The sequence below is a fragment of the Colobus angolensis genome, unplaced genomic scaffold (genome assembly GCF_000951035.1).
Source record: "Colobus angolensis palliatus isolate OR3802 unplaced genomic scaffold, Cang.pa_1.0 Scaffold189, whole genome shotgun sequence".
NCBI lineage: Eukaryota > Metazoa > Chordata > Mammalia > Primates > Cercopithecidae > Colobus > Colobus angolensis.
The window spans coordinates 4,385,876-4,402,610 of record NW_012115032.1 but is presented as its reverse complement, the minus strand read 5'-3'; the positions used below and the strand labels follow the sequence as shown (position 1 = coordinate 4,402,610).

The following is a 16,735-nucleotide window of genomic DNA, read 5'->3' as shown; positions in this document are numbered from 1 at the left end:
ACAGTGCCAAATACAAAAATATAAACTATTATATAATATTTATTAAAAAGCAAGTTAAATTACCAAAATTTGTGAAAAAATATGTTTTAGAAATTATAATTCTTCTGATGAAACATATTTGTTTTGAGATTATTATTTTTATACTCATTCAAACATCAAAATATTTTCTTCTTCCTGCTTATTTATCACAACAAAGCTAAATGTCAAAGCGTCAATTGTTTAACCAAATAATGAGCCATGAAAAAATAGCATGTAGGTTTTAGTTAGAGACTGGATAGATTTATAGTAACACCAAATTTATCATTAGGTGAATTTGCCTCTAGAAGAAAATATAATTACATACTAAAATAAAAAATACAAGAGAGAAAGTAGAAAAAAAAGTGGTAAAGAAGCCAGTTTTTTCATCTTGCTATCTACTGATGAAATGCTTACATGGTAAGAGTGGAGAGAAAAAAAAAACTTTATCTGTATGCTTAGAGATTCTTAAATATCAATTTAGCAACTTCTTAAGGATTTTAAAGAGCAACAATAACTAGTAATTTCCATTTTAAGTACTAGTTTTTACACCGTTGGGTGAATCCAATACAGTTTGCGATGCTAAGTGAATTAGATAAAACTGGTGATATAATTTCCTTTTAGGTAAGGGCTGAGTAAGATCAAGAAGTTCAGTCAGTGCTGTAAAACTCAATATATTGTTCTATTACTGATTATAGTTGCACAGCAATTAAATGTGAAACACTGGAATATTTCTCAGCATGGCATATATTTCTCCTGGATTGATGTTTGTCTAAATATATCTTCATTTGACAGACAATAAGTTTCAAAATAAATTTAATAAACAAAGTTTGGGGCAGATGCTATGAAGAAGTCTGATTTTACATTATTAAAGTTAAAATTATCTTACATAATAAAACATGAGATGCTACATATTACCTATGTGTGGCCCTTAAGTGACACAGATGATCAAGATATTCTAGGCAATAAACACATAGTAACACAATAAAAATACTAAGAAAACATTGCCCAGATAAATTTAGAAAGAAATAGCACTTGAGTGCTACATGTAAGAAGCAGCCTCATTTTCCTACATTATAATAATGTAACAAATTAAGAATATTAAATGGCTTAATCATTTACAATTAAAAATTTTCAATAATTGTACTATTAGTCAAAAAATTTAACCTATCAAATAAAAAGGTTTACATTTCCTAAACACACTCACATAATTATAAGCAACCCAGGGACATTGCCAGAACTGCTTCTGTTGTCACGAACAAGATAGCCTAGATTTATTTAATAAAAAGTAACTAGGTGCTTGTTGCTCTACAATGTGAGTATATTTAACACTAACAAGGTGTACACTAAAATGGTTAAGATGCTAAATATTATGTAATGTGCTTTTTCCCTATAATTAATTAAAAAATCCACCAGGTGCTAGTGTTTTAAGTAATAATGAACTTTAGGATGATAAAGAATAAAAATTTAAATTAACTTTACATTTTTGTGCACAGGTGTATATTAAAGCAAATTTTAAAATATTTATTAGTACTTATATAATCTTTATTGAGTAATTTGAATACTTGTTGCTTCAAACTAGCGTTCATTTGAATAATAGCAGAATGTCAAAGAATGAATAATCCGTTCTATTTTCTAGAGTTACCATTATAAGGATAAATATAAAACATAAAATTGTCAACTAATATAATATTGAAGAATCAGTGTCTACATACAAAAATAATCTTTTGCTTAAATAACTACTTTGATCAAGAAAGTAAATAAAAAAGCTTACTTTTTCAGGACCCTCTATACTCTCATTCTTCTGACTTTTTAATTTTATTTTTAATCAGCACTTCTAAATATTTAACAATGTTCAGTGTAGGGCAGTATCAAATTAATAATCTACAAATGATTTTTGTCAATGCATATTACTGGAAGTGGTGTATTACGTAGCATACTGTGCCTACGATTTTTTTTCTAAAAGTACACCTTGTTAAATCTCACTCTCTCAGGTTGAAAGACGCAATTGAATTATAATATGTGGGATTTCAGCAATAAAGTTGTTCATCTTTTACTGTTAGGCATTGTGTCTTGGTCAGCAACCTGCTCTCATTGCGGAATGATACCAATTACCAATGACTAAAGCAAGGGGTCGAGGGAGGACAACTTGCAATGATCCACTTTTACAATATTTAAATATTGTTAATTTTTTACAGACCTCACCAAGTTGATCATTCTCTTCCTTAAATAAATGAAAATGATGTGTCAATAGAACAAAACACACATGTCCTAATATAGAATTGGTAGCTATCAATTAGTCAGGCTCTGTCATTTCGTGTTAGTAAAATCCTTTTGGTTTCCGCAATAAAAATAAATAATCCTTATACTGCAATCTCATAATATTTTCATAGGAATAAACATGATCCATTTTATCTTTTAATGTAATTGTTCTCACTTTTATATGTATTGATATTGTCTCATTATTACTTTTTGGCAGGTGCCATATATATATACATAGTTGAGACGTAATCTTGCGATGGGGATACTCAGGCTAGAGTGCAGTGGCATGATCTTGGCTCACTACAACCTCCGCTTCCAGGGCTCAAGCAATTTTCCTGCCTCAGCCTCTCGAGTAACTGAGATTACAAGTGCATGCCACCACGCTCAGCTAATTTTTGTATTTTTAGCAGAGACGTGGTTTCACCATGTTGGACAGACTGGTCTCAAACTCCTGACCTCAATTTATCCACTCGCCTCAGCCTCCCAAAGAGTTGAGATTGCAGGTGTGAGCCTGTAGGTGCCCGGCCGGCAGGTGCAATATCTTATATTTTTATCATTGGAGTAATAAGTAATAAGTAGTCATAACAATGACTACTTATTACTTATTAATTTAATTGTAATGTAGACATTGCTAAAATGTTCCTAACACTAATACTTTTCATCTTTTTCCTTTGCCAAACATTTATTCACTGAAAGAAAATAGCTTATGATGCATCTTTAGCAAAGCATACTTATATTTGCCTGTTATAGCTAGACATGCAAATGTGTACTAATAGATACCAATGAAGAAATATGTTGTAATAATACACTCATGGTTTGCTTACAAAGGTGCTTTTCTAATAAACACTTGCTTTCATGGACAAAAAAAAAGCTTCTGATGAATCTTCAAGAAAGCACGCTTACATGTCTTCTAAAACTGGAACTGTAAATCTGTGTAGTATGAACCAATGTAGAAAGAAATGTGATAATAACATACGCTCAGTTTGTTTAGAGTTTCAGCTATTATTATTTTATCTATAGCAACAATAATAGTAATAGTAATAATAACTATATCTTATGTTTTATTTGTTTTACCTGAATAAATATTTCAAAAATAAGGACAATTGTAGGTAAATATATTATTACAAAGATTCTCTTAGGAAATTTATTAACTATTTTGATCTTGGACAATTTAATTTCTACTTTAATAGATCATGCATATCCACATAGACTTTTGACAATATAAGCCAGTATCACAATGCTTCAGCATTCGTAAATATTTTATCTTCTGATAATTTGTATTACTAAGTTCATAAATTTATAGACCTTATTTTCAATTTGCACTTTCTGCACCTCTATTATGAAGCTCATTCATACACATTTCTATGTTTTCTACAGATATAATGAGAACATGTATTGTGCTTTAAAAGAAATACATTTAATGTTAATTTTGGGTTTAACTGAAAACATATATACTAACAAATATATTTTCACTTTTCAAAGTAAACAATGGTAAGACTCTAAATAAAAGTTAAGATGTTGCATAATGTGAAATTATATATCTAAATATTTTAATATATTTTATGAATTTACTTGTTGCATGAAACAATTATTTTATGCATAAACTTTGCTATAGGAGATGCTATTATCAATCAATAAAAATAATTCAAATCATTTGATTTTGGAATTTCTTTAAGGCTTAAAATTATTTCATCTCTACTATGATGCTCCATTTTATTATCACAACCTTGGGAACACCAGTATTATTTTTTAATTTATAGAACTCTCATGCAATACTATATAACACAAAAATATGAAAATATAGCATAAAAATAGCACCATAAAGTAAATCTCTTCAGAAAGAAAGTTAGTTTACATAGACTAACTCTGCAGTAAATGATGATTAAACACATACATGATTTTTTCACAGGAGTTCTTTTTACATTAGATTCAATATCACATATTCTAACAAATGAAATCTTTATAGTTTTATAATCACTGCTGATTTTTATTTAAATCATTACTCTTATATTTCTACAGTTTGGAGTAAGTTAGTTGTAGTTCAAAATAGACAATTATTATGTTATAATGAAATGAGTGAAGCACAATAGTGCCATTAATTTTATATCTTTAGTTAACTAGTTTGCAAAATAAATCTTTAATAAGTAATGATCCCCAAAAATTTAAGTACAAAAGTTGGTTCCTATGCATGTTATTCTTTATATCAGATGCTTCAGGAAATTTGAGATGAGAGCAAAATGGCAAATGATGAAAACACACAGAGTACTAGACTTTGTTTTCAGTCAGTAAGTATAAATCCTTCTATTGGTACCTATCAATGGTAGGTAAGTGATCAGAAAATTTGTCACAACCAAATCTCAGTAGACTGCTGAGAATGAAAGCACTGAACTTTGGCACCCTTTTTTTTCATGCATCTTATCCATAAATGCCAAATTTCATAAGCAGTTTCTTGGCCTTTGTGTGGTTTATATAGTAAGGGTTTGCTCTCCTGTTTTAAAAGCTATGATACGGCTGGGCGCGGTGGCTCAAGCCTGTAATCCCAGCACTTTGGGAGGCCGAGACGGGCGGATCACGAGGTCAGGAGATCGAGACCATCCTGGCTAACACGGTGAAAGCTCCTCTCTACTAAAAAATACAGAAAACTAGCCGTGCGAGGTTGCGGGCGCCTGTAGTCCCAGCTACTCGGGAGGCTGAGGCAGGAGAATGGCGTAAACCCGGGAGGCGGAGCTTGCAGTGAGCTGAGATCTGGCCACTGCACTCCAGCCTGGGCAACAGAGCGAGATTCCGTCTCAAAAAATAAATAAATAGATAAAAGCTATGATACGTTGTTCACAGCATCCTCTCCACTAATCAATGATCAGTTCTGTATCCGAGGTTCTTTTCAGCTAAATATTACAAAAAGAGGTGTACCTACTTGATAAAAGCATATTTTTTCTTCTCCAAGATTATTTGCATTTTAGGAATAATTTTAAAACACGTAAGTGACTGAATAACTAATGAGAACACTGAAGACACAGAGGCAAAACCAGGGAAAAGAGTTATTTTAATTACTTTGTAAGCCATATCTTATATTTTATTATCAATTCCTCCCACTTCCTTCATTTTGAAGACATTAAGAAAGGCAAGAAAAGGAGCTCCTTTTTGGTAAAATCCTCATTCTGCAAAGAATTGGCAAACTTTAATGGCTTCTGGAGAGTAAACATGAAGTTAAGGGGACAAGAAGATAAAGAAAATAGGCAGGTTCTTTATATAAAGTACATTTTGTTTTGCAATTGTGATTTTGGTATTTTTATTTGTTGGCTTTTGGGTGTAATTGGGTTCAGAGGATGAGGCAGAGTCATAGCAATATAAAGAGATCAAATTATAAAATGCATTCACAATATTTACATCAGACAAATAAGACTGCATCTAAAATTTGTGTGAAAAGTTATTCTGATGTCTTCATAAATTTCCCTGTATTTGATTCTCCTTAATTTTTCCTGCAGATTTGTCATACCTGGACGTATCTGAGGAATCAAACTTGTGTTGAAAGTTAGAAAGAATTTAAACCAAGGGAGAAGTGCTGGACTATTTCTTTGAATATAATAGAGATAGAAAAAAAACTCACCAAAATCGGAGAATTTTCCACAAAATAGGAGCCTGATTTTACAACATATTACGTACACATTGTAAATTATTTTGTTTTCCTTATACCATATTTTGCTTAATATGAATCTAATATGTCTTATATTAGATTCATTTACCTAACACTAATATCTTAATATCATATATTATTTGTGAAAGTTAAATATGTCTTAACAGTAAACACTACTAAGAAATTTCAGGACTAACAGGTCTTCTTGATTTCTCATGACAATTCATGTGTGTAAAAAGTCACAGTGGCCATTCTATCTTATTTCTAAATTTTGCTTTTCTATGGAATAAAACTACATTCAATATTTTCATTTTTAAGTAAGGTTTCCACCTTACTTAATATAGTATAATTATTCTACAATCAGTAGAACTGTCTAGTATGTAATTCACCTTTTGGGATGATACTTTTGCAATCTAAAGCGTTGACTTTTTTTTCCACATGTACTTTTTTTTTAGTAGCATAATGATATTTAAATTACAAATGGAATATATTACTAATTTGTATTATTAAACACCTTGAAGGCAGATTTAGTATTTGTCCCATTTAAAAAGCACACTTAAGTATGGCTAAGCATATAATGGTGCAAACAATAACTCTTTTTAAGTAAGGTTTTCACCTATACTTAATATTATATTATCTATAATTAAAGCATAGGTTTTAATTTTATTACTTTCCATTTTAAAAAAATATTTCAATAGAAATTTACAGTTTATCAAATTGTTAAATCTGTTATTGAAATAGACAATGCTTGCTATGTGCTTAAATGTGGAATTAAAGTTATCACATTTACCTACTTCATCTCTATTGGACATAGTCTATTACACCATCTATCAGTGTTTGTTTCATTTAGCATCTTGGGCTTTATTAATTTTTGCCTGAGGCTGTATGAAATACACTTGATTAATAAAGTGCTATGTGAAGAGAAAAAGCAGTAGCTTAATAAGAAGGCAGAAATTTTAAGCCTCTGGGGAAAAAAAGTATAACTGCAAGCTATTAGAATTTTGCTTATGTCTAATTATGTCTCAATATTTTAAGAAAAATATTATAAGGTTTATAACATAACTTTTTAATAAACAATATGACTTTCATTAAAAGTTTTATTTTATAGTATTATTCACATTTGAGAAGAGGGAATAAATACATACATAGCCATATTATATTGGAGAAAAGGGAAGAAATCAATAATATTATATGAAAAGGGAGTTGTCTTAATTACACAGAAAAAATTATAACCCACATTTTTTCTTGAAAAAGTGGACAACATCATAAGGATAAAAAGCAGAGGAATAATCAGATATTAATCTAAAACATACTGAAATTACCAACAAATAGGCAGTTATTATTTTGTTTATCCATAAATCCATTCTTCTCTTCCATCAAATTTGCTGAGTAGTTAATATCAGAACATTAGTCTTAATACAAGAGGAGTTGTAGTACACTGTATACAACATTGCATAACGCTGTTACAACACATGAACCACAGAATTCCTCTCCTTGAATAGTATGCACTATTGGAAATTACAAGGCTGTGATATATTTTCAACAAATTATTGAAGAAATTCCAAATACATAAATACTCTGTGCCATTTATTCAAACAAATAATGAGTTCCTGCTATGCCAAACTATATGCTGACAAGACAAAAACAAGATCTGTCCTTTTCAAAGCCAAATCACTGGAGGACATATTCACTTAAACTATTAACTAAAGATATCTAGAGAGAGAGAAAGCAAGAGAGAGTCATGTGAGAGCTCCTTACAAAGTGTGGTGGGTGATTTATGACCTGTATAAAATGGTTAGAAATAAGTTGTTGAACACAAACTTTGCAAGAAATATGAATTTGGAGATGAATCATAGGCATTCACTAATTTATCAATGATAGGGATGAAAGGAGAACATGAACACTGAATGAAAGTAAGGAGTTATAGAGCGTATAAGCATTAAAAAAAGTATCAGATGAAATAATTAATGCGTTTTAGAAATAATCAAGAGTCTTGGCTACCCAGATTGATTTTCATACAATTTTATCTATATACATGTTTATTTACATAGAACAATCTAAAGAAATTGAATGAGAACAGTTTAGAAAGGGCCAGGTTTTATTAAAAAGGCAAACTCTGTGTTCATCTTGAATTAGTTAAATTAACAATTATACCAAAGTGTTTTTGGGGTATAAGATTTGCAAACAATTTTTGCTCTTTATAGGTTGATAAATATGCATACAGTAGGATCACTGAGTATATATTTTTCAAATATTTATTGTATTTCAAATAATACTAATCAAACGTTACAGATGACTACAACATTTTGATTATAAAATGTAGAGAGCTAAAGACTTGATTATAGAAAGTTATTTTATTTACTTCATTTTATATCATTATGTATATTATATAAATATATACCGTATTTTCTACATGGCAAATCCTCAGATACAGTCTGTTTTTCTTCTTAATAATGACAAAATTAGAGCATGAATAGCAAAATATATATATGATACATACCAGAAAATTGATAGCAGATACTGTGATTTGCCTGTTTCCAAATGCTGGAGAATAGAAAAAGAATATATCATGCAGATACTCATAGTTTGGATTGTCAAATATATAGACATAATTCAGGCAGTATTTATTGAGTATAATTATTCTATAATCAATAGAACTGTCTAGTATGTAATTCACCTTTTGGGATGATACTTTTGCAATCTAAAGCGTTGACTTTTTTTTCCACACGTACTTTTCTTTTTTTAGTAGCATAATGATATTTAAATTACAAATGGAATATATTACTAATTTGTATTATTAAACACCTTGAAGGCAGATTTAGCATTTGTCCCATTTAAAAAGCATACTTAAGTATGGCTAAGCATACAATGGCGCACAAAATAACTCTCATTTTTAATGTTTAACAATAAACAGAAAAATGCTGATTATACTCATTTGTTTTATATATTGATGTTTTGTAACAGGTAGAATTATAAGTATTTTATATTTTTATTATACAAAATACATGATGTATTACTTGCCTTACCTTAAAATAAAGAAAAATATAGGTTAGCCGGGCGCGGTGGCTCAAGCCTGTAATCCCAGCACTTTGGGAGGCCGAGACGGGCGGATCACGAGGTCAGGAGATCGAGACCATCCTGGCTAACCCGGTGAAACCCCGTCTCTACTAAAAAATACAAAAAACTAGCCGGGCGAGGTGGCGGGCGCCTGTAGTCCCAGCTACTCGGGAGGCTGAGGCAGGAGAATGGCGTAAACCCGGGACGCGGAGCTTGCAGTGAGCTGAGATCCGGCCACTGCACTCCAGCCTGAGCGACAGAGCGAGACTCTGTCTCAAAAAAAAAAAAAAAAAAAAAAAAAATTATAGGTTAAGTTCCAAGTAGCAGATGAAGAGTAATGTAGAAAGCACCATTCAAAGCAATGTTCTAAAGGCAGGGTTGCTCATGGTGGAAACGTTGGAATATTCAATAATAATAAAAATAGAATATTTGATAAACTTATCATCATGTCTATTAACAGTTTCATTCCTATCTTCTTGTTTTATGTATGTGAGCATGTAAATTGTATTTATGTAAACACATTTACATCTACACATAAAAATATTATCCCTCATTTTAAAACATGCATTTTTCACCTAACAATATGTTTAAAGATTTTTCAATATTACTAAACACTCATTGTCATAACTGTAATTGAATCTTCATAATAATGCATGACACGGCTAGCTCTTAAAACATTAATTATAGAATGACTGAAAAGCTTACTTTAATTTTATGTGTGATAAATAATACTGCTTTGAACATCTTTATGTATAAATCTTTTACTAAATTCTGTTTTTTGGGGATAGAAATTTAAAAGTATATTTTAGTTAAAGGTTATATAAGTATTTTTCATAGATAAATATTCATAGAATATATATACAAACCACATGTACATGAATTGGAAGTTTTATTTTTATGAAGTTTATATATCTAATAGTAAAATAAAATATATTAACAGAGAATATTTGAGAAATAGAGAAAAGTGGTAAGGGCAAATAAAATGGACAAAAATCTCATCAACCATAGAAACCCAGTGAATATTACAATTTTCCACTTTGACATATTCATATATGTTGTATATTTTTATAATATTTGATACAACAATTTTATAACTTTTCTCTTAACATAATGTTACACCAATTTTGCCATATAATTAAACATTCTGCTCTTGACAAATCACAATTGGTTGACATGCAGCTGTATCAGCCATAATTATTTTATTTGTACCTAATATTCAATGTAATTTTACTCATTCAACTATAGTTATCAAGAGTTTGCACGACAGGCACTGAACTGTGTGCTTGTGATAAACTACAGACAAAGATGAAGGCAATCTTAGTTGAACTTACATTCTGACCTGGAAAAGTACTAGTCACATGATAACAAATGGAAGTTTGCAAGATCGATAAGTGCTACTATACAGATCTATGTAGTATTTAATAAAATAACCAAAAAGGATATTTTGCAATCTGGGAGATCACGGAGGATTCTTCTGAGTATAAAATTAAGCTTTGATTTATAAAAATGAATAGGCATTTGTATAAAGAAGAGAGAATTCAGAGCACATTAGGCAGAGGACAGTAAACATATGCTTTTTTCTTATTTTTAAATGAAAATGAATAATGATGTGATAGTAAAAGGTATCAAGTGAAGAGTCTAATATGTTTCATATTTATTTCCAAAAAAACATAGGTAGTGTAAAAAGAAATAAACTTTCTCTTTACAATAGTCATTATAACACTTATTATTTAATAATATTTTATAATTTGTATAATGTTTCACATTCAGATAGGTAAAAATAACCTAATAGGCCATTATTCTTTGATTATGTTGATAGTAGGCATTTATATATTAAGACTTTTGAACCTATACATTCTGATTTGGGCATTTTAAAATATTCCTGCCATTGGGTAGTTTTACAATTTTGATAACATATTTCATTTATTTGTATTTAAATATTATTCAAGAAGTTGGAAAATAAATTCTCTAGTAGAATATGTGTCAGAAATATGCATACAACATGTTTTTCAATTAAGTTAGCTTTTGTATATTAATATACAGATGCTATTAGCTTTATGCAGCCAAATTTGATGAGAGTAGACTGTGGTGGTAATTGTGATAAAAGTCAAACACTGTAACCAAGGAGAATTCAGAAAGAAATGGGAAAAAGACCGGTTGGCATAGAGCGCAAAGAACAGCAGTGTCAACTATGACAACAAAAACAACAGAAAACCAGAAAAAATAATAATCATGGCCGTAATGTAAGAAACAATATCCTGAATTAAAGACTTCATTATGTATGCTGAAGGGACATATCTTATATAAAGTGAAAATACAGAACATGTGATTAAAGATTAAACAGGTAAAATCCAAAAGTCCAATAACTTTTCTTTTTCTAATTTTGAGGGTAAAATGAGGGAAACTATGTTGTAAGCATGCATAATTTAATGAAAATTTTCAAGAGGAACAACATAAAAATTGGATCAATTGTCTGTTTTGCAACCTTAAGAAGATAGATTTAATGCAGCAAAGTAAGATATATTAAAACAAAAATTAAAGGAATTACTGATTTATGTAAATTGTTTCATTTCATCTTTCTTAAATACGATTATTTATTAAGATTATAACTGCTTTGCTGAAAACAGGTTTAATATGTACTACTTTCTTTTTTGTTACCTTGTCATACTTGCTCTGTAATTATTATTATATATTTTACTGTTAAAATAATTTAGGAAGTGCTTTTAAATATCACCTCATTTTGTTTTAAAATTTTTTTGAGCTTATATTGTATTTTTAAGGTTTATTTTATCTCACCTAAAGATAATGTAGTTTGTGCTATTTCTACTTTGTGAGTACAGAATTGAATTTTTATGATGTAATATATAATCAATTTTTAAAATTAAAATAAATCTATTAATTATAATCAAAGTGTTGAAAAGGGAAAATATTCTATCAAAGTCTTAGAAAGTAATAAGAAATGAACGGGAAGGTCTTTTGCACCATAAATACAGAAAAGGGTGAAATTTTACAGAAAAGATAAAACAATAAATGGCATAAGCATGGAACAAATTAGAGGGAGTCTCTGGATCCTGTTATTTGTCAACAATTTGCGTTAGGTATCCTAAGCCCATATAACTAACACTTTAAGAAATAGGAAGCTCTGCTATCTGGGTCAAAACTCAAGATAAAGGTGATATGCTTATTTTTGTGAAGGGGGTCTCCATGATAATGTCTATACAGAATTTATGTGTCTGACTGACTGTGGATTGGCTAACCTCTTGCACAGTTTACTGCTATCTGTAGATATGCTATAGATTCTTTTCAAGTTATTTACTGAGTAAATTTGGAAAATCTGCCTATATTTTCTGAAGTTTAGCTATTCATCTGTAAAGTTGGGATACAAGCAGTATCATTTCATGTGGATTCAATGAGACAAAATGTGCCAACTGCTTAGCATTGTACCTAATAGGAAGCCTTAACAAAAGTTAATTTATAGTTTCTCTGTTAAAGGAAAAAGCAACTTATTCTATCATATACTGTTTTAGAAGTCATATTATTATTTAACACGATTTAACTAAATCATAATGGCTATAGCTCATGTATATTACAACCATGTTAAGTGTGGACTTCCTAGGCAAGATATTCATTTTCCACTTGTCATCAGTATTAAAATGCTATAATATATTTTCACAGAATTTGAGTCCTACTTATATCTTATGCATTTAAAGATCTTTAGCAGAGTGAATTTATCTTTTCATGGCATCATTTTTCTAGGCTTCAATGTGGACTATTAAAGCCACAAAATAATGTTTTAAATTAAAAATATATAGCATATTTACAGTTATTAACAAACATTCAGTTTTCAATAAATGTTTTACATATATTAACATAATTAACTACTATTATTATTTTGTACCCAATATGGAAATGAAGAATTTTTCAGAGGCATATCTTATTAACATAGTCTGGAGCAATACATCTATATGTTAAGGTTATAAAGATAATAAGTACATCTCATAAAATATTTGAAAAATCAGAAGATACAGGAAATTTTCACTTTCAATATTCAGAGTTAATTGTTACTATTAAGACCAGCTGAAGTTTTAATCACTGAAATCAGTGACTTCACTTTCCAGACTGAACTAGATTTGTTGATTTTAGCAAAGACCGTGAACATTGTAACTCTATATTACAACTTCAGCCAAGAATTTAAGGAAGTTTAAGTGATTTTCTAAAATTAAAAATAAAATTTGATTATACCATTTATTTTAAACATTGTAAACACCAGAAATAGCCTGCAAAAATAATTGTCAAATAAATGAGAAAACATTTAATTATTGAGCTTTACATTTTGTGCCTTATGTGCTACAATAAAAGCTGAAGAGAGAAAAGTTCACATTGAAGGAAGAAATGAAATTCCTTGATGAGGGCAACCTTTTTTCTGGAAGATTAAGAACCAAGGAATTAGGTTTCATCCAGTGTACATTCAACCAAATTGTTCATCTGAGTCAAGAGCCAAGATACTTTAGTAAATTAAATCATAAACAGAAACTACTATGTAACAGAAAAATTGTCCCCTATTTTTGGTTGAATTATATTTAAAAGAATAATTAAATGTTTATATTTTACTTGTAAAATACCTGATAGCTGATTAGTATATGATTGTATAATTATATAATAATTTCCTCTTTAATTGTTGCTTTTGTATTTTATTAGCTGTTTTTTTAGAGGTTTACAACCTACTGATATTTTTGGTGGTTCATGTAGAAACAAAATAAATAAAAATATATGAGTCAAATTGGTCTTTTAGGCCTACATAAACATTTAAAGAAATATGAAAGCAATTTAAAAACAAATTGTTTCATTTTCTACTTATTCCTTTATGCTCTGCTGTTCATATTATGTATGTCATTTAGAATAGAGTTTTAGGTTGATCCTTTAGTACAGGGTTAGTTAAGAAGAAATCCTACATACATGGTGGTGTATACAGTGGATGATTAATGTAGTAGGCAATCCAAGAAGTAAATCCCCAGTAAAAGGCACAACTCTGCAAACAAAATGAAACAAAATAAAAGTTAGGAAAAATATGTAATATGTATTTCAATTGTGACATAAACATTTATATTATATGCATGTCACAATTTGAAACCACCCCATACATTTATATTAGACACTGCAGCATTTATATGTAAAATGCTACAAATTGTCTAAGCTAAATAAATGGAATATTTCTTTGCCCAATATAATACTGAGAGAGAAGCCAGGTAGGGGCTGGTTTGGCAGGCAGAGCGGGAGGGTCTCAGAAGAGGGCCAACACTTGTGGACTGTGTGCCTGCACTGCCCCTATTATGCAGTTAGCAGGAGAAAATATGGTTAAGAAGTTCCTGTTATATCAAGATGTTTGCACAGAAGGGACTTTCCATCCAACCACAGAGGCACAGACAAGGACCGAGGGTGTCCTAAAATGATCCTGACCACATTTAATGCTATTAGCATTGTGCTTTAACCCTCCCCGCTCCATGGGTTTCTCTTAGGCACTCATGAGTAATAACCAAGATGGAGTAGTTATAGCCAACCCTAGGCATGCAGGCATGCGCAGATGCAACACGCCTGGGGGGAATTTTACCCCTCCCCTTAGGGTGGAACCCACAAAAGACTTCCTTGTCTTTTCCACATAAAAGACTGAGGACTCAACCCCATTTCTTACAACCCTATTCTAGCCCCCTGTTGCTGCTGAGAGCATTTCTATTGCTTCATAAATGCTACTCTGCCTTATGCACTCTCCAATGTCCATGTTCCTTATTCTTCCTAGTCGTGGGACAAGAACTCGGACCTCACTAAACTAAGGAATAAGGAGATTGCAAGGTTTTGCGGGATTGCTCAGGATCGTGGGAAGGGTGAATAAGAGCAGACTTCTTTATTTTCATTTCCAAGAGCTCTTGGTTCTCTTTATTATATGAAACTAAACAAAGTACTGGGCCTCTGTCAGCCAGTTAAGAGTGAACAGCATGGCTGTTGCTCCTACAAGACTCAGAGGACAAGCTTACTGATGAGGACTTTGTCAAAACCTCTTCATCTGTGGGTGTGGGGAATGTTCATTCTGTTCCGATCCAGTTTCCCTTCATGAAGCTCTAGCTGTTGTGTGGGACTTAGAAGGATGTCCTGGGGCAACTGAAAGTGTCTGACTGAGGCTACATTTTGGTGTTACGCAAAGGCCCTTGGACTGGTTCCAGTCCCTGACAGCCCATTATGGTGTTGGATAAAGATTTCCAGTATTTTTCTATCACATTTTCTTTCTTTTGAGACTATCATGGTTGCTCTCCCTTCTTTATATTCAATGTTATGTATGTTTTTTGCAACCAGGAGAGATAATATTATTGGGAAAATTGAGTAGCTTGCTTAATCATCAGAAGTGTAACCCAGAACAACGTCGCTTTTACTTGTTCTTAGAACAAGGGATATACGAAGATTTAGAGTTTCCTTTCTCCTGTCAAGGAGACTGACTGGCACTGTACAGGAGGCTATTTCTCCCTGGGTGACTATTTTGCTCTCCATTTAGGCTGTTTCTTTTTGTCATGAGAGATGTCAGCAATGCTCAGTAAGCATAGAAGTGTGCACTATGCAAGAAATTAATTTTCTTATTCTAGGAAGCTTATTTTGAGGGATGCACACCAAGCCCCAAACTCCTCTCTTTCAAACTTCTGTCTGAAAAGGATTTGGACACAAAGTTACAGGCTAACATTCCAAACTTTGTCAAGGTGCCTGATAAGGCAAGGATTTGTTTCTGTGGATCCAGGGGAGCCCTAATTCCCTGGCTACTAGCACACAGAATTAGCCAAGTCAACCCCTACATTTTCAAAGACACCTATTCTTACTCCAAATATAACAACTCCTGGGCAGGAAGAAGGGACTAGTTTTGGAGGTCAGTCACTTTCATTTCCTTGAATGCTATGATCTGGCTCTGTCCATTACCTATCAGTCAAGGGATGCTCCTTAAAGATTTAAGGACACCCCCCTCCAGTAATGTTTTTTGCCCCAATTCAATTACTTCAATGTATTTTCCAAGTTTCAAGTGGGAAGCTTTGGGTCTGAAGCCCGAAAGAAGAAATAGATCTGAGGGACCCCAAAGGTAGTCAACACTGGTGAGCTAGGGTGCAGCATAGGTAAGTGTGACTATTCGTAACTTCCAACCCTCATGATCTGTTGTTGGAGGTCACACTTGCATCCACAGGTGACACCTATATAGGTTGCTGTAACCCAGAGGATACAAGGAGGAGGAGAGGAGAAAGGAGATGCCTTTTCTCTCTCTCTCCCCCTCCAAGTTCACCCTAAAAGTGGAAGACAGACTAAGGGATGCCTTTTCTCCCCTCTCTTTCCATATGTGTAACAATCCGTCTTCAACCTGCACTCCCCTTAATAGCAACCTGGATCACTGGGACTCCTTTTACTCTCAGACCCTAATGTTCACTCTGGGCAAGTCCCAACATCACTCATTTATAGAGGCCTTCCAGAATTTAACTCAGGTATTTAAACTGTTCTTAAACGATGATATGTTACTCTTAAATCAAACTCTGATGACTGCTGAGAAACAGGAAGCTTCACAAGCAGTAAAGAAATTTGTATATGAGCTTTGTACTCATATAATACCAGAGACAGGGGAAGGTCTTAAACAGTTGGAAAGACAGCAATACCATTGAAGGACTCTAAATAGGATCCTAATGATAATATGGGAGAATGGAAGAATAACCACTTTCAAATGTGCATACTGGAGGGCTTACCAAAGAC

The 16,735-nt window shown here is 31.7% G+C and overlaps 1 protein-coding gene across 1 annotated transcript in view; it reads right to left on the bottom strand.

Moving 5' to 3' along the window:
• TECRL (trans-2,3-enoyl-CoA reductase-like) overlaps positions 1-16,735 on the bottom strand; it is a 125,922-nt gene that overhangs the window by 11,956 nt on the left and 97,231 nt on the right. Inside the window, exons 7-8 of the mRNA XM_011940295.1 lie at positions 13,925-13,997; positions 8,412-8,455 (exon numbers count right to left, since the gene is read on the bottom strand). Coding sequence (XP_011795685.1) covers positions 8,412-8,455; positions 13,925-13,997 — 117 coding nt within the window. The remainder of the gene's footprint in view (positions 1-8,411; positions 8,456-13,924; positions 13,998-16,735) is intronic.